Below are 17,662 nucleotides of genomic sequence, written 5' to 3' on the forward strand. Positions count from 1 at the left end.
TTTCTAGTTTCGATGGATTTTATAAAATTCTTGAAAGATAGTTGTCTAGTGAGACAGAGAATGGGAACAAAACCAAACCAAACCTTATCGAACAGAGCATTCAGACTCAGTAGAGATTGGTGTGTATGTCTCGCGATAAACATAAATCAAATTTAATCACAAATACAATTGTAAATTGCTATCTCAGCCAGCTGTGTTAATGATTTACTATTCATTGTGCAGTGTTAACATCATGGTATTAATTTTTGTGGCAAGGAACTAATACATGCATGTGAATGTATCCTAAGAAAAAATGTACAAAAAGTTATTTCAAGTTCTTTCTCTTGGTTTTGCAAGTTTTTGTTAAATTAAGTCATCTGACACATTGTTATTCAAAATATGATGTAATGGGTATCTAGCACGTATTCTTATTAAGTGTCTAATTTCACTTGATTGATATTATCTTGCGATCCACTGGCTACCTTCTAAATAAAATACTAAAGTCCTTACAAAGAACTTCTGTTCAGTATCATCTTGTGTATCAATTATTGAAAATATAATTATTTCAGATTCAGGCGAAATGTCCAGTTTTGGAGGGATATCCCTCTCTAGTCTTCTCCCTGCACCTACTCAGCAATCCTGGGATAGGGATGAGGCGAGAGCAAAGCAGGAGGTGACAAGCACCAATATTGTCTCTGCATCAAGAACAGCTCCGCCCTATGGAAAACGGAAAGGATGGATTCCACGAACTGTCGACGATTTTGGCGACGGCGGAGCATTTCCGGAGATTCATGTCGCTCAATATCCATTAAACATGGGGCGGACGGAGGAGACTAAATCAAACGCCCTGGCGGTTCAACTAGATGCCTCTGGTAAAGTTAAATATGACGTGTTGGCCAGACAAGGAAACAGGAAAGATAAAATTATATTTTCTAAGTTCTCCGATCTGCTCCCATCCGAGGTTAGGGACGAAAACGACTCTGAGCTGCAGAAACCTGACGAGGAGGAGGTTTTTGACACAACGGAGAAAACAAGACAAGCCCTTGAGAAACTGACCTCGTCCAAGATCACTGCCGCCTTGCCGGTCAGAGCTGCTGAGAAGCAGGAACCTGCTCAGTATATTAGATACACACCCAGCCAGCAGGGAATGGCATTTAACTCCGGAGCTAAACAAAGGGTGATCAGGATGGTTGAGGTTCAGCAGGATCCAATCGAACCCCCAAAGTTTAAGATCAACAAGAAGGTGCCTCGAGGCCCTCCTAGTCCTCCTGCTCCTGTCATGCATTCTCCTACAAGGAAGGTGACAGCTAAGGAGCAAGCTGACTGGAAAATTCCTCCTTGTATTTCTAACTGGAAGAACGCTAAAGGTTACACTATTCCTCTAGATAAACGTCTAGCAGCGGATGGGCGAGGACTACAACAGGTTCATATCAATGAAAACTTCTCTAAGCTCGCAGAGGCATTGTATATTGCGGATAGAAAGGCTAGAGAGGCGGTAGAGATGAGAGCTACTTTGGAGAAGAAGTTGGCACAGAAGGAAAAAGAAGCCAAGGAATCCAAGTTAAGAGAGTTGGCGCAGAAGGCAAGGGAGGAGAGAGCAGGTATCAGGACTGCTACCAAGGATGACGGGGAGAAGGAGAGAGACGATCTGAGATACGAGAGACACAAGGACAGGGCGAGACAGAGGAATATTGAGAGAGCTGCTCCAGACCGTAGATCCAAGTTGAATAGGGAACAGGAGAGGGATATCTCGGAACAGATTGCTCTGGGTATGCCGGCTAAAACTACCACGACCGGAGAAGGTATGTTTGATGCCAGACTCTTCAACCAGTCCCGAGGAATGGATTCAGGGTTCAACGACGATGAATCCTTTGCGGCGTATGATCAGCCGTGGCGGAAGGAAGGCAGTTTGGCGAATAATATTTACCGTCCTGGAAAGAATTTGGACAGTGAGATGTACGGTGGAGCGGAGGATCTAGAAGCTCTCAGGTCTCATTCTTCGTTTCATAAAAATCAGAGTTATAAACCCCATTTTTGTAATTTTAATTTTAACAAAACTTTTGGTTTTCAGATCGTCAAAGCGGTTTGTTCCCGACAAAGAGTTCAGCGGCGCAGATCGTGCAGTATCCGGTAGATCTGGTCCAGTGCAGTTCGAGAAGGAGGAGGCTGATCCCTTCGGTCTTGATGCTTTCTTGGATACTGTTAAGACTGCAGAGAGGAAAAGACCTAACGATGATGATCGACGCAAAGATGATCGGTAAATTAAATAAATTCATTAGAAATCAACACCAAGATAAAAATTAAAAACTTTCTATAGTGAATCACTCAACAAAAATAGAATCGCTAACAATGATAGAATAATAAGACATTTTACTTTTTTTTCGTCAAATGAAGAATTCACGTTGTCTCTTTTATGATCAGATTATTGTTAAAACCAGTTTTATTTTGCGTATCATATTTCAAATCTTTTGATAAGCAATTTGTAAAACTAAACTAAAACTAAATATATAAAAAATAATTCTTAAATTATCATAGTTTTTTTTCAGGGATCGTGATAGAAAGAGAAGGAAGGACTATGATTAACTGTTCTATGGATCCCTGCAATTAATAATGGATCTATTTCTGCGGGTTTACAATGGATTTACAACAGTTAACATTTACACATCTTGGTCTAGAGCTTTTAATTCGTGAAAGCGTGAAACTTAACATTATTTGGATAATATTTGATTAAGAAGTTATCTCTTTAAGCTCCTCTTTTTTGTTAATAGTTCATTTTTTAAACTATCTCCTGACCAAGCCACCTCTACTGTATGTTTTCAGATTAAATGCCTGATCTTGATGATCCCCAGGAGCACAGTCAAACATATCATTCTTTAACCTTAAACATGGAGTCATCCCCTCCATCCGCCCTACAATCAACTCCCCCTTCCCAGCCCTACACTCCCCCAGATGAATCTTCCACTCCACACAAACCTTTGGTTCAACCCTCAACTCCAATAGTCCTCCCATCTACTCCTGTGAGTCAACCATCTACTCCTATAACACCACCAACTACTCCCTTTAATCAACCCATTAAAACAGATGAAGACTCCCAGGATTCAAGTCCCGAGTTAAAAAGGTTTGTAAACAAAACATAAAAAGTAAATTTTTAAATTTGGATTCTCTAAATGGACAAAACACCGATACTCTTTTATGTTCTCCAAGTGAAATAATTTTTTGGTGTGTAATTAGTAAGTCCAAAAACTATTGTTTCCTATAAAAATACATATTAGCTACGTACCAAAAACTATTGTTTCCTATAAAAATACATATTAGCTACGTACCAAAAACTATTGTTTCCTATAAAAATACATATTAGCTACGTACCAAAAACTATTGTTTCCTATAAAAATACATATTAGCTACGTACCAAAAACTATTGTTTCCTATAAAAATACATATTAGCTACGTACCAAAAACTATTGTTTCCTATAAAAATACATATTAGCTACGTACCAAAAACTATTGTTTCCTATAAAAATACATATTAGCTACGTACCAAAAACTATTGTTTCCTATAAAAATACATATTAGCTACGTACCAAAAACTATTGTTTCCTATAAAAATACATATTAGCTACGTACCAAAAACTATTGTTTCCTATAAAAATACATATTAGCTACGTACCAAAAACTATTGTTTCCTATAAAAATACATATTAGCTACGTACCAAAAACTATTGTTTCCTATAAAAATACATATTAGCTACGTACCAAAAACTATTGTTTCCTATAAAAATACATATTAGCTACGTACCAAAAACNAAAGGTCACGATACATAACTGAAATGACAAGCTGGGATAGGTGTTGTTTACATTTTGCTCTGACATATATGGACGGTAGTTCTGGAATTTGGTAAATTGTAAACAAGACTTGGTTCTTGGGTCGATAATACTTGGACTCTTAACAAAATCCTTCTTTTCAGTTCTAAGTCAGAACCATCATGCTAAGGAATGATAAATAATATGATAGTTTTATTTTTAGTTGTTATGGACGTGAACCGAAGTTTGAAACGGTTTCCTCCAGGTATAGGAGAGGAGGAGAGACCTGCTCTCCAGGAGCAACTAACCAGGCTGATTATCAGGGTTATCATGAAACATCCGCATCTTCATTACTATCAGGGTATGACGATCACTAGAATCTTTTAAAATATTTGTTTGAAACCTGTGTTATTGAAAATATTCAATAAATAATACAAATAGTTGTAATTGTAAAATAACGAAATTTTCCATATTTTAGGTTATCATGATGTTGCTATAACATTTCTACTTGTTGTCGGTGAGGAGCTGGGTTTCCAGATAGTAGAACGTCTCTCTGTATCTCACCTGCAGGAGTTTATGGCGCCAACAATGGAAGAGACAGTCAGCCTTCTCCAATTCATGTATCCGCTCTTTCGACGCCGGAATCCAATTCTACATTCTCATCTAATGCGCGCAGAGCTTGGAACTATATTTGCACTTCCCTGGCTGATCACGTGGTTTGGACACGTGCTCCCGGATTACGGAGATGTTGTTAGACTTTACGATTTTTTCTTAGCACAACCGCCGCGGATGCCGATTTACTTGGCAGCCGCCATTGTTCTTCATCGTGAGAAAGAAATTTTAGCAACAGGTTGGTTCTAAAGAGATATTTGGGCTTAGGGGCGGTTTGCCGAATTACAAAATAAAAAAAAAAATTTAAAAAATTGCTATCAAGTAATAAGCGGGAAAGGTCATACAATACAGTTTACAAGCTATAAGGCCTTGCTTCATTCTTGATTTAGTAAAGTCATCTTGAGATTGAATCGTGGATAGTATGACCTCCCTAAAAGCCTGATCTGATTTGATTTGGCGATGTGTGTTATTGTTTAGCCATAAAAATTTATGTTCATGTTGAATATATGAAGAAAGTTTGATAATTGAGTTATTATAGGATGTGAGATTCCTGATTGATTGGTTTGAAATGGAAAACGATTTAACTGTTTCTAAATGAGTAATTTATTAAAGAATGTTAGATATCTGGTTTATTAATTGATTACAGAATACGAGATATCTGTTTCTTCTAAATAATTTAGTACGAAAGAGATATGTGATTTAATGATTTATAAGGGAATGAATGAATGAGATTGAAAGGATGAAAAGATGAACAATTGATCTATTGATTGGTTGATTGATTGATTGATTGATTGATTGATTGATTGATTGATTGATTGATTGATTGATTGATTGATTGATTGATTGCAGAATGTGAGATGTCAAGTATCCACGGGCTTCTCTCTCAAATCCCCCAAGATCTGCCCTTTGAAATATTGTTAAAAGAAGCTCAGCTTCTCTATGAAGATATTCCTCCTCATACTATTCAGGAATATAACTTATTAGATCTTTTTAGACAGTTTATTTATACTAATGAGGGAAAACGGAAAATAATAACTATTCTGAAAATGTGTGAAAATTCTCAAGATTTTACACTAACAGCTTCGGGAATAAAATTATAAATCATATACTTTGAGTAAAGTGATTATTTTTCTTAAGTTTTTAACCAATTGTTATCATCTCAGATGTTATTTTTATCATTAATTAATCTAATTAAAAAATATTTTCAGATTGATAAATATACGAATAAACTGTAACAGTGATACAAAAGAATCCGAGGATCGTTGCCTGGGGCGGAGGTTAGATGATCGAGGATCAAGGCGGAGGCTAACCAGAAGCTCCGCCTCTTCTGTTCCCAGTGCGTATAGCAGCACTGAGTCTGAACCAGAGATAGTTAAAAAACCAATCCGACGGCGGAGACGGCGGCGGAAAGGTTCTAAGGATGAGTCGAGTAGTGTACGTAAATCTGATGAAATAGAAAAGGCTCTGTTGAGCAGAGATATTGATAAACTGGGTCAGCTGGCAGTCAGTCCCCTGGGTCTACTCTCAGACGAGGTACAGAGTCTAAAACTAAAGAATGTAAAGTTACAGCTTAAATGTTGAGTTTCAGCCAATATGTTCAGTTTCAGCTAAAATACAGCTCGTGACTTAAATTAAACCTTAACTTGTTGCTACAGATTAAATATCTAACTCATCGAAACCGACGAGATGAATATTTAAGCCAATATAATCCCCGCAGTTCATTTTCTATCAATTAAAAAAAGATTTTCTGGAAAATGTGGCATAATCTGGGATTTTTTAAACCTTGAATAATGAATTCATTATTTCACAGTACAATAAATAAAAAAGTTAAGAATGTTAGTAAAACTTGAAAGATAAATATTCATTTGAAATTCTTAATTTAAGTCGGAAAATATTCTTCCATAAGAAAAGAAACGATAAATGTTTCCCGAATCTAAAGAAAATTTTATTTATTTTCATAAATTTTTTATTTGAAATATTTTTTCTTTTGATTGACTCATTGTGGTTGTTCTGTTGAATTTCAATCAACCAGGGCTGAAAACTTTAGAATGAGATATCCTTGATCCCGATTACTTAACCTGAGTATCCAATGGACAAACTTTTGATTTTCTTCTTAAACCGTTCTTTCTTGGCCCAAAAACCGGTTTTTCTAAATTAGAGAGTTCCTCACATTTCTACATATAATCTTAAATGGCGGGCAAAATTTCAAATTTATCGGCTTCATATACGCGACTCTGATTGGTTGAATTTTATACACTTTTCAGGATACAACGTACAAGATTAGGTTAGTCTCGATATTAAGAAAAAGAGAGGATCAAACATTAATCTCGATATCCACCATTCTAAAGTTTTCAGCTCAGTCTATATATTTTTGTATCTCAGTGGTTACTCTTTCAATTCATTCACTTGTAATATTAAAATGCATTCCTGTTAGATGCGTGTTCGAGTATGGCCGAGATTAATGGGAATAGATCTTATAGAGACAGATGTTACAATCCCAACAGACGAGGAGATTAAAAAACATCCAGAGTACAATCAAGGTACAGAAAACCTTAATTCTTGTAAAATCCACTTCTCTTTCTTCTCTTTCTTCTCTTTCTTCTCCTCCTTCTCTTCCTTCCCTTCCTTCTCTTCCTTCTCTTCCTTCCTTTTTTCTCTTTTTTCTCTTCTCTTTCTTTTCTTCCTCCTCCTGAATTTTGATCTCCTGAATCGGAGTTTATTAATTGTTTACTAATGACCAGACAAAACTTTAACAGAACTTCCAATCCTCCTCTCCATGTCATATTATCGAGCTTAGAGAAACTACAATTGTGTTATTTCTCTGAAAGTTGATGTTTAAACTAAACCAGTTTCTGGCTGTTAAGTGTTTATATATGACCACAGTTTTCCATTTTGTTGGAAATGTTTCTGAAAGTATAAAAAGCACGTTTGCTGAAATTTTGAAAATTAATTTTATTTCCTTTTTTGTAGATTGAAGTTTTTTTTCTGGATCATTGTAAAAATGTTAAATTTTAATGTTATTAAAAAAATTTATATATTGTTATTTAGGGCATTCTAGATACATCACATTAATTGTAATTAATTTAGATAATATCCTACAGAAATATATATTTAAATATAGAGATAATCTATTAATTTTCTTAAGTTGTATAAGAAGTATTTCAGATGAAAAATGGGTAAAAAAGACAAAAAACGACGACACCGGAGTTCGTCGTCTGAAAGTGAAAGAAAGCACAAGTCGAAACGTCGTCGTTCAAGATCATGGAGTAGACACCGGAGCCGGAGTAGGAGTAGGAGCAAGTCGACGGAGAAAAAGAAATCCTTTAATTTTCTCAAACACAAATCCAAACTAAATAAAATTTTCTTCCGTGCTGAAGATTTGATCAAGGAAAGAGAACAGAAGTAATGTTGTTCAACCCTGTTAAGCGCTGAGGTCTAGTGTAGGGGTCGGTAACATAGCATATAGCAAATTGTATTTGATCAAATTTTGACTTCTGAAATGTTTAATAAATCTTAAAATAGAATTAATTAATGCCATTTTAAGATATCGCTTATAATTTTAATGGAAAGAACATTATTGATATATAATTGTAAATAAAATGTAAGATACAAAAAAACTAACTGTTGTAAAGAAATTTTAATGAAAGGGCTATTGTGATAAAAATTACGACTCCAAACTCTTATTAAACTCGGGTTTAAGCTACTTACAGGAATTGGTCGGTTTATGTCACCATTTCATTCCACTCAAGTTTTTTTGTATTACTTCAGCTATCTTTGACAGCAAGGAACACGGGAATACGATGAATTCTGGAAATATTTGCAAAAATATCAAGAATTTGAGAAGAAACGTAAACACGAGAAGATTCGGAGACCTAAAGATGAATTTTCCGAGTTTCTCCAGATCCCAAGTATACATAAGAAGGAATATAACTCTAGTTTCTCCATGTTACCCCTGGACCCTGCAGATCTACTTCTTCGGATTAGTTTCCAGGATGAAGAAGGAAGAAATATTCTAACCAAGGCAGGATACTTGATATCTAGATTTTTTTAAAGAAAAATATTCTGATAAGTCATGTTTCTAAGGAATCTTTGGCTTGGTTTGGTTTGGTTTGGTTTGGTTTGATTTGGTCAGGTTTGAGATGATTAGACATGGTTAGACATGTTTAGACATGGTTAGACATGTTTAGACATGTTTAGAGATGCTTAACGATGCTTATAGATGGTAGATGTTGCAAACCTAAAAGGGTCGGTTTTAAGATAAGGTTGTTTTTATTTGTTAGCACATAAATTTTTATGAACAATGTTTAAAAGGTAATTTTAATTTGCGTCTTCAAGATTTAGAGATGGGTTATAAAGGCTGTATGGAAGATTAGTTACATGGAGAACTTGAACGATCATGAGAATTACTATGTAGACCAACAAACATTAATATGATCCTCTGTTACAGAAATAAATTATAGTGGACAGGGATTAGTTAATAAAGGTAAAGGGATGATATGAAAAAAACGGGTTCATGTATTAAAGGGGTGAGTAATAAGGTTTGTAGGATAGGAATATGTTAATGGGATTAGTAATAAGAGTAGTGTAATAAAGGGTAAACTTGAAGGGATGAGTAATAAGAGTAGTGTAATAAAGGGTAAACTTGAAGGGATGAGTAATAAGAGAGTGTAATAAAGGGTAAACTTGAAGGGATGAGTAATAAGAGTAGTGTAATAAAGGGTAAACTTGAAGGGATGAGTAATAAGAGTAGTATAATAAAGGGTAAACTTGAAGGGATGAGTAATAAGAGTAGTGTAATAAAGGGTAAACTTGAAGGGATGAGTAATAAGAGTAGTGTAATAAAGGGTAAACTTGAAGGGATGAGTAATAGGAATGGAGGAATAAAGGTTAAAGTTAAAGGATGAGGAAAGAAAATTGTCGAATGAGTGCAAGTTGTGGATTAGGAATGTAAGGGTCTAAAAATGAATGAGAAAATCATTTAAAGGGCCTTAAAAACCCTTAAACTAAACCTGCTCGTTCTTTAGATAATCTTTGTCAAATGTCCATGAATTTGGCAAAAAAAGAGATTAGTTGTGAGGGGTTTCTAATTTCCCTGATATGCTGGAATTTTAAAAAATTTAACACCGATATCTTGTGATCAGGAGATGGTTCTAGAGTTCAAACACATTCTCCAAACCTTTCTGAGTTTCCTGCAGCGTGAAAAGTTTTCTAAACTTAAGAAACTTCGAGAAGGTCAGCGTAACCTTCCTATAGCAGTTTACAGGGAGGAGATTCTTACAACCCTAGAGCAAAACCAGGTTATAAACAGATCTTTAAATAAGAGATGTTTATTCGGTAATAGTGCAGTACTTCCGTCTTTCGATTCTTTGGACCTACGCAACATCGGACCTACGCAGAAAAATCGATGTTCCGATTGACCACAAATTTAAGTAGGTCAGATGCAAACTTTTTTAGATCGGATGCACAGATTTCGTAGGTCAGATGCCACAACTTTAGTAGGTCAGATGCACAACCTACTAAAGTTGTGCATCCGACCTACTAAATTTGTTTATCCAACCTTCTAAAGTTATTGTGCATTCGACATACAAATAATGTACATCCGACCTACAGTAAACCACGTGCGGGTAGGTCCGAAGTATCGTAGTACGGATTTTATGTTGGGCGAATGTAATGCAATCTGTTTATTCATCAGTCTTAACCCTATCCCTGCTGGGGTACTTGAAAACCAGGATATGCTGGGGGGGGGGGTCAATTTGACCCCCCCTCTAAATCCCATGTTTTATGTCCAAATATGACAAATGATACATCATTGGAAAGCTCTTGTGCTCTACTTTTAGAATCTGCAAAAAAATTTGCAAATTTGCAAAAATTGAATTTTTTATAAAATCGTTCAGGATTTATCTAAACCTTATCAAGGTTATCATAGTGGCTGGAGATACAGGTTGCGGAAAATCAACCCAGGTTCCACAGTTTCTTCTCCAGGTACATACTAACATAATAATAGGTTTAATATTTTGCTGTTTTACTAATTGGTTGGTTTTTTTTTTTGATAGATGTTAAATATTTCAGGCTGGATATACAAACATAGCGTGTACGCAACCTCGGCGTATAGCTTGCATCTCCCTGGCAAACAGGGTTAGTCATGAAACCTTGAACCAGTACGGACAAGAGATAGGATATCAAATCAGGTACAATACTATTGTACGGACAAGAGATAGGATATTAAATCAGGCATAGTACTATTGTACTTACAAGAGAAAGGATATCAAATCAGGCATAGTACTATAGTACTTACAAGAGATAGGATATCAAATCAGGCATAGTACTATTGATATAGGATATCAAATCAGGCATAGTAGTATAGTACTTACAAGATATAGGATATCAAATCAGACATAGTAGTATAGTACTTAGTACTAAAGTACTTACAAGAGATAGGATATCAAATCAGGCATAGTACTATTGTACGGACTAGAGATAGGATATCAAATCAGGCATAGTACTATAGTACTTACAATAGATAGGATATCAAATCAGGCATAGTACTATAGTACCTACAAGAGATAGGATATGCATAGTACTTACAAGAGATAGGATATCAAATCAGGCATAGTACTATAGTACTTACAAGAGATAAGTTATCAAATCAGGCATAGTACTATAGTACTTACAAGAGATAGGATATCAAATCAGGCATAGTACTAAAGTACTTACAAGAGATAGGATATCAATGATTGACGTGTGACATTATTTTTGATTTTTTTTGCACAAGTATCAAAAACTTTTACCTTCAGATTATATTCTCTTAGGTTCGAGAAACAGAAAACCCAGAATACAAAAGTCGTCTTTCTTACAGAAGGTTTATTGCTAAGACAGGTAAGGATTATTTTCTTCCAAAAAGAACAAATCTTTTTTTCATAAAAACAAAGAATTATTTTTTCAGATTTCCAGCGATGCTAGCTTGAGCTCTTACAACGTGATTGTTTTGGACGAGGTCCATGAGAGACACCTTCACGGAGATTTTCTCCTCGGAGTTATCAAGTGTCTTCTCCAGCATAGAGAGGATCTTAGGTAACCCGAGGCCGAATTTAACGAATTTGAGCCGCGGTTTAAATTTAAGCTGCGGCTCAAATTTTGGGGGATTTGAGAATTAAGACGTGGCTTAAATTCATTAAATTCCGAAACAGGATATTCATCCTGTTCAAGTAGATAATCTATTGATTTACTATTAGTTGAGGTGGAATATTATAAGAATTGTCCAACTACAGTGTTATCCACAAGAGATGAGACTGTAGAGATAACTGAAAACTTTTAAGATATCACTATCCTAAGGTTAAATTTAGTCTTTTGCCTTGAATAAACTCTTTCAATGGTTTATAAGATGATTTGGTAAAGAGAGATACAAGTTTATAGTTGCAGGGAATCATGAATATATGAAAACAGACAGCACTAATTCCGTACAGTCGTCTCTGTTATAAGGGATCAGTCGTACAGTCATCTCTTGTGGGTAACCCTGTATACAGAAAATAGAAAATAGTCATGGGCAGTCGAAATTATAATGTATTTAATCCAAATCATAAAGTGAACACCAGAGATATCAAGATCAAAGGGCTCCTAATATTGAAAAAGAAATAAATACATCTTAAAAATAGAAATATTTTTAAAATTATGAAAATGAACTGGAAAGTATCCAGAACTTTCCTTGTTTCCCGAAACAATCACAAAAGAACTTTTTGTGAAATCTAGATAAATATTTTCCTTGTTTAAGATTGATTCTGATGTCGGCCACCATCAACATCCAGTTGTTTAAGGATTACTTCCAGGGCGAGGCGCCAGTTATACAGGTCGGTTTCATTTAAAATTCATTTGCTGTTTTGTAAAATGAGGGGGGTGGGGAGGGGTTTTTAGATGCGATATTTCTTGAAATAATATTTTCTTAATTTGAATCTATATTTAAGCAAAACTAGTATATGAGCTGTCATAATACGTCATACAGTGAGACCCACGAAACTGTGCAATAGTAAGGCAATGTTTCAACATCTTTAAGTGGTTATAAAGCAAATAGTTTTACCAGTAGCCTCAAATCAATTTATTAAGTGAAATTGGTCTGTGAACATTGCACAATTGCAGCATTCCATCTTCACTTTTTGAAATCCTTAGTTGAGTCAAACAGTCCATAAACTTATCTCTCCTCTCCATAGGTTTATTACTCACCAGGGTGAGATGAATTCGGTTTCTTCTAAAATTCAACAACTTTTAACTTTCCGGGTTTTTTTTTTTTTCTTTTTTCTTTTAAAAGGTTTTTTTCAAAAAAGGGAAAAAGTATAAAAAAATCTTAAATAATTAACTGTTACTCAGGTCCCTGGTCGACTGTATCCTATAGTTCTCGAGTACCATCCTGTACCCTGTGTAGAGGACAGTGACAGAGTTAATCCTGCTCCCTATGTTCGGATACTTCAGGTTCGGGCTCAAACTTATTTTTAGTTTAAGTTCTGAATAATTCTGAGATTTTTTTAAAACCATTCTTGTAGATAATAGATAAGAAGTATCCTGTCACAGAACGAGGAGATCTTCTAATTTTTCTCAGTGGTATCACAGAAATAACAAGGGTATGTACCGACATTTCAGTCTTTGGTGTACCAACATTTCAGTCTTAAATGTACCAACACATTTCAGTCTAAGATGTACCAACATTTCAGTCTTAGATGTACCAATATTCCAGTCTTAGATGTACCAACATTTCAATCTTAAATGTACTAACATTCCAGTTCTAAATTTACCAACATTTCAGTCTTAAATGTTACTAACATTTCAGTCTTAAATTTACTAACATTTCAGTCTTAAATGATCCGAAATTTCTGTTCTAAATATACCAACATTTCATTCTTAATGTACTACCATGTTATTCTTTAATGTACCAACATTTTAGTCTTAGGTTTACCAACATGTTAGTCTTAGATATTTCAGTCTTTAATGCATCAACATTTCAGCTCTAAATGTACCAACATTTCATTTTTAGATGTACCAACATTTCAGTCTTAAATGTACTAACATTTCAGTCTTAAATGATCCGGCATTTCAGTAGTAATTATACCAACATTTCAGTCTTAATTTACTAACATCTTATTCTTTAATGTACCAACATTTCAGTCTTATGTTTACCAACATTTCAGTCTTAGATGTACCAACATTTCAGTTTTAAATGTACCAACATTTCAGTCTTTAATGCATCAACATTTCAGTTCTAAATTTACCAGCATTTTAGTCTTAAATATATCAACATTTGAGTTTTAAATGTACCAACATTTCAGTCTTGAAAGTAACAACCTTTCTGTCATATTTTTCCCCTGATTTTATTTCTTAAGGTTGCGGATGCATGTCGTCAGTACGCGGAGATTAACAATAAATGGATTGTCCTACCCCTCCACAGCACCCTGAGCTTGGCAGAGCAGGAGAAGGTCTTCGACTATCCTCCAGACGGGATTAGGGAATTAATCATTCAAATAAAAGCCAGAGTTCTATATTCATTGCAAATTTTTGTTGAAGATTTCAATTGATTTTTTTTTGAGGTTTTATTCACTAATTTTTGGTTAAATAAAGTTAAAAATATCAAAAACTTTCCAGTTAATGCCAAATTTTTCCTCAAAGAATTTAAAATTATCCCCATTTTGCATTTGAATGATCTGTCTTTTACGTAGGAAAGCCATTATTAGCACAAATATCGCTGAAACCTCGGTAACTATCGACGGTGTAAGGTTTGTCTGTGACTCAGGGAAGGTTAAGGAGATGACCTACGATCCTGTGTGTAAAATGCAGAGACTGAAAGAGTTCTGGGTGAGACATTTTTTTCCTTGTTAAAAATATTTATTAATTTCTCAGTTTTCTGCAAAAAGAATATTCTTAAAACTGTCGATATAAAGGTGAGCAGAGCGAGTGCTGAGCAGAGGAAGGGTAGAGCAGGCAGAACTGGTCCAGGAGTCTGCTATAGACTCTACGCAGAGTCAGAATACTCAGAATTTACTCCGTACTCTAAACCTGAAATAGAACGTGTACCTCTCGACTCTCTAGTCCTCCAAATGGTCTCAATGGGGCTCCCTGACGCCCGGAAATTTCCGTTTATAGAACCTCCTCCTCCGGAATCTCTGGAGAACAGTATCCTTGTTCTCAAGGAGCAGGGAGCTATGACTGAGGACGAACGTCTTACAACCATGGGGAAAATGTTGGCAAACCTTCCCGTTGATGTTTCCATCGGAAAAATTCTGATAAACGGATCCTTGTTTCATCAAGTGGATTCAGTTCTCACCCTAGCCGCAGCGCTCTCTGTGCAGTCCCCCTTCACTAATCAAGCTTATAGGTAAAGTCTATCAAACTCAATTGAACCCTCTCTCTCAATTTTTATTAGTACTCGCCAGTATCTCTCCTTGTTCAGATTTGATAAAATATTACTCCAGGGACTCGGATTGTATGGCATCGAGAAGGAACCTGGACAGTGATCATGGTGATCCTCTTACACTTCTTAACGCATTCAGAGAGTGGTTGAGGATTAAAGTAAGTATTCTGGACTAGGGTTCTGTGGGCAAAAGGTCAATAATAACCAGGGGTGTATGACCACAAACGATATGTACTCTCAGGACCATGTAAACACAATTTGGGAACCAGAACCAACAAAATACAAAAAAAAATATTACCTAACAAACTTTTAAAAAGCATAAGAAATGGGATTAGTAAGTAGCAAGTTATAAAAAAGGCCATGCTTAAAAAAAATGTGTTAAATCAGATGATTAAAATTCCAAAGCGTGCATATGTTCAATGTATGATGCTATAAATTAAAACCTTATTTTATTCTTGTTATATATTTCACACATTGTTCTGGGCTCATTTATTTTGGGGTTGATATTATTTCCCTCGGATTCAGAAAGCCAAAATGTTGCGGCTCTAACGGATCCTGACCATAACAACTGATTTTATATTTTCTTAATCTGCGACTGAACCAGGTTGACGAACGAGAGAACAGCAGGAAATGGTGTAAGAAGCGGGGTTTAGAAGAACAACGGTTCTACGAGATGACTAAACTCAGGAGACAGTTTGAGGATTTACTCCGGGATTCCGGACTCCTGGAGCAGGTTAGGACGGGAGGAAATCTCTCCAGTAGTGAGAGAATGGCCAGACATGGAGAGCTAAAACAGCTCAGAGAGGCAAAAAGAAATCATCAAAAAGAGGTGAGTGGGAAGATTGTAAATAAAATAAAATAAAAAATAATAAAATTAATATAAATAAATAAAGATATAAAAGTGTTAAGCATAAATAGATATATGTATGTTGTAGGGACCCAGGAGAAAGAAAACCCTGAAGATCGGAGATGAGGACGCAGAGGATGAAGAGGAAGGAGTTGATATGGGAGACGTAGATTTCAGGTCTGGACAAACATGTTACCAGCATTGTCGTTTCGAAACTTTGTAAATTTGGACAAAGTTCCGACTTATCAGTAATCACAGTGTCCATGGAGGAACATATTAACCTTTTTGAAAAAGTCCCAAAAAACGTATTTTGCCATTTTTTCTTCTGGTTCTCTAGTTCTCAGAAATATAAAAATCTGTCGGGGTTTTTTAAACAATCCTTTTTTAAAATAGGTCATGAAAATATGCCAAAATCAAGGGTTCGACTAAAACTTGTTATTTGTTCTCATGTGCTTGTAATGCAATTTATAATGTATTTTCAAACAAAACGTTTTGACAAAAGTTTTCAAAAAATTTATTTTCTAAAAAACATTGTTTATCAAATGTTGCGGAAAATGTTTTTTTTTATTTATATGTTAACAATGTTTATACAATTTTATTTTATTAACCTTTGTTGTTTTTGTGGAAAAACAGGGTGATCAGAAAAATCTACCAAAAGTTGTAAGGTTTACACCATCAGGCAGCAAACTTGAGTTTGTGGCAAAGACTCAATTCTTTTGCTGCTCAATAAGAGTATAAAATATAGATAAAAATTTGACTAATAATTTTTTTAGAACATGAAAATTTAAATACATTTTAAATTGCAATACAAGCAAAAGAGAACAAACAAGTTTTAGTCGAACCCTTGATTTTGGCAGATTTTCATGACCTATTTTAAAATGAGGATTGTTTTTCCGCAAGTATATAAAAGATAGATAAAAATTTGACGAATAATGTTTTTCAGACATTAAAAATTTTAAAAACGTTTTGTTTGTAATTACATTATAAATTGTATTACAACTTACAAGCAAAAGTGAACTAACAAGTTATAGTCGAACCCTTGATTTTGCATATTTTTATGATCACCATGTTTTTCTGCAAGTATATTAAAGATAGATAAATTTTATAAAAAAATCTTTTTTGGAACATACAATTTTTAAAACCTTTTGACAAAACTTTTTGTAGGTAAATACATTATTAATTGTATTACAATCACAAGAGAAGTATCAAGTTTAAAAAAAAAAAAATTTTAGAACTAGAGAACCAGGCGAAAAAAATGGTAAAATACGTTTTTTGGTACTTTTTCAAAAAGGTTAATATGTTCCTCCAGGGACACTGTATAATATGCTTCTGTCGATTTTAATTTTGGAATGGTAAAATTTATTTGAAGTTGCCGAATAAGATTATTTTTGACAGTCAAGACGGGGAAAATACAAGTGGTTTGTAGTTCTATTTCTCCTTCTAATAATAACTGTAATCTTTTAATTTGATAATTTTTTGTATTAAAACATTCCATTAAGTATTTAAAAGATCAGAAAAAAAAATAAAATAATGCAGGTTGAAGAATGATGCCAGCAAGGTTCGAAAGCTGATGGAGAGTAGTAAAGCAGTTTCTTACAAGGATATAACAATGCTGAAATTGATCCTAACATGTGGTCTATACCCGCAGGTAACTAGTTTCTGATTATTATTGTCCGACTAACTATTTTTCTTTTCTTCTCCCACTTACGGATTATCTATTATTGTCTCTCTAATTATCTACTTTGTTTCACTAAGCAATTATCCTATTATTGTCTCACTAACAAATTATCTATTATTGTTTCACTAAGCAATTATCCTATTATTGTCTCACTAACTAATTATCTATTATTTTCTCACTTGCGAATTATCTATTATTGTCTCACCAACTAATTATCTATTTTGTTTCACTAACAAATTATCTATTCTCACCAACTAATTATCTATTATTGTCTCACTAACCAATTAAATATTATTGTCTCACTAACCAATTATCTATTATTGTCTCACTAACTAATTATCTATTATTGTCTCAC

The 17,662-nt window shown here is 34.6% G+C and overlaps 3 protein-coding genes across 3 annotated transcripts in view; all 3 read left to right on the forward strand.

Moving 5' to 3' along the window:
• Positions 1–527: 527 nt before the first annotated feature.
• On the forward strand, positions 528–2,800 carry LOC111696760 (SNW domain-containing protein 1). Its single transcript, XM_023466489.1, has 3 exons — positions 528–1,968; positions 2,051–2,236; positions 2,526–2,800. The coding sequence occupies exons 1-3, from the start codon at positions 560–562 to the stop codon at positions 2,560–2,562; spliced, it is 1,632 nt and encodes a 543-aa protein (XP_023322257.1). The 5' UTR covers positions 528–559; the 3' UTR covers positions 2,563–2,800.
• Positions 2,801–2,804: 4 nt separating this feature from the next.
• LOC111696769 (TBC1 domain family member 20) lies at positions 2,805–7,189 on the forward strand. The gene is made up of 7 exons (XM_023466498.1): positions 2,805–3,081; positions 4,004–4,141; positions 4,259–4,630; positions 5,242–5,308; positions 5,706–5,925; positions 6,827–6,932; positions 7,134–7,189. The coding sequence occupies exons 1-7, from the start codon at positions 2,805–2,807 to the stop codon at positions 7,187–7,189; spliced, it is 1,236 nt and encodes a 411-aa protein (XP_023322266.1).
• Positions 7,190–7,537: 348 nt separating this feature from the next.
• LOC111696770 (probable ATP-dependent RNA helicase DHX34) overlaps positions 7,538–17,662 on the forward strand; it is an 11,845-nt gene continuing 1,720 nt past the window's right edge. The window contains exons 1-17 of the mRNA XM_023466499.1: positions 7,538–7,780; positions 8,174–8,413; positions 9,534–9,689; positions 10,309–10,374; positions 10,462–10,580; positions 11,202–11,268; positions 11,336–11,463; positions 12,161–12,236; positions 12,751–12,852; positions 12,924–13,001; positions 13,758–13,879; positions 14,091–14,226; positions 14,313–14,746; positions 14,844–14,940; positions 15,387–15,611; positions 15,718–15,806; positions 17,166–17,284. Coding sequence (XP_023322267.1) covers positions 7,565–7,780; positions 8,174–8,413; positions 9,534–9,689; positions 10,309–10,374; positions 10,462–10,580; positions 11,202–11,268; positions 11,336–11,463; positions 12,161–12,236; positions 12,751–12,852; positions 12,924–13,001; positions 13,758–13,879; positions 14,091–14,226; positions 14,313–14,746; positions 14,844–14,940; positions 15,387–15,611; positions 15,718–15,806; positions 17,166–17,284 — 2,470 coding nt within the window. The 5' untranslated portion in view covers positions 7,538–7,564. The remainder of the gene's footprint in view (positions 7,781–8,173; positions 8,414–9,533; positions 9,690–10,308; positions 10,375–10,461; positions 10,581–11,201; positions 11,269–11,335; positions 11,464–12,160; positions 12,237–12,750; positions 12,853–12,923; positions 13,002–13,757; positions 13,880–14,090; positions 14,227–14,312; positions 14,747–14,843; positions 14,941–15,386; positions 15,612–15,717; positions 15,807–17,165; positions 17,285–17,662) is intronic.

Source organism: Eurytemora carolleeae, unplaced genomic scaffold (genome assembly GCF_000591075.1).
Source record: "Eurytemora carolleeae unplaced genomic scaffold, Eaff_2.0 scaffold126, whole genome shotgun sequence".
NCBI lineage: Eukaryota > Metazoa > Arthropoda > Copepoda > Calanoida > Temoridae > Eurytemora > Eurytemora carolleeae.

Excerpts from the sequence above, each read along its gene's own strand:
- LOC111696769 (XM_023466498.1), top strand. The coding sequence starts at position 2,805 with ATGCCTGATCTTGATGATCCCCAGGAGCACAGTCAAACATATCATTCT. Across the intron at positions 5,926-6,826 it reads TGGGTCTACTCTCAGACGAG|ATGCGTGTTCGAGTATGGCC; the intron begins GTACAGAGTCTA and ends CATTCCTGTTAG. Across the intron at positions 6,933-7,133 it reads ACATCCAGAGTACAATCAAG|ACAAAACTTTAACAGAACTT; the intron begins GTACAGAAAACC and ends ACTAATGACCAG.
- LOC111696760 (XM_023466489.1), top strand. The coding sequence starts at position 560 with ATGTCCAGTTTTGGAGGGATATCCCTCTCTAGTCTTCTCCCTGCACCT. Across the intron at positions 1,969-2,050 it reads GAGGATCTAGAAGCTCTCAG|ATCGTCAAAGCGGTTTGTTC; the intron begins GTCTCATTCTTC and ends TTTGGTTTTCAG. Across the intron at positions 2,237-2,525 it reads GATCGACGCAAAGATGATCG|GGATCGTGATAGAAAGAGAA; the intron begins GTAAATTAAATA and ends GTTTTTTTTCAG.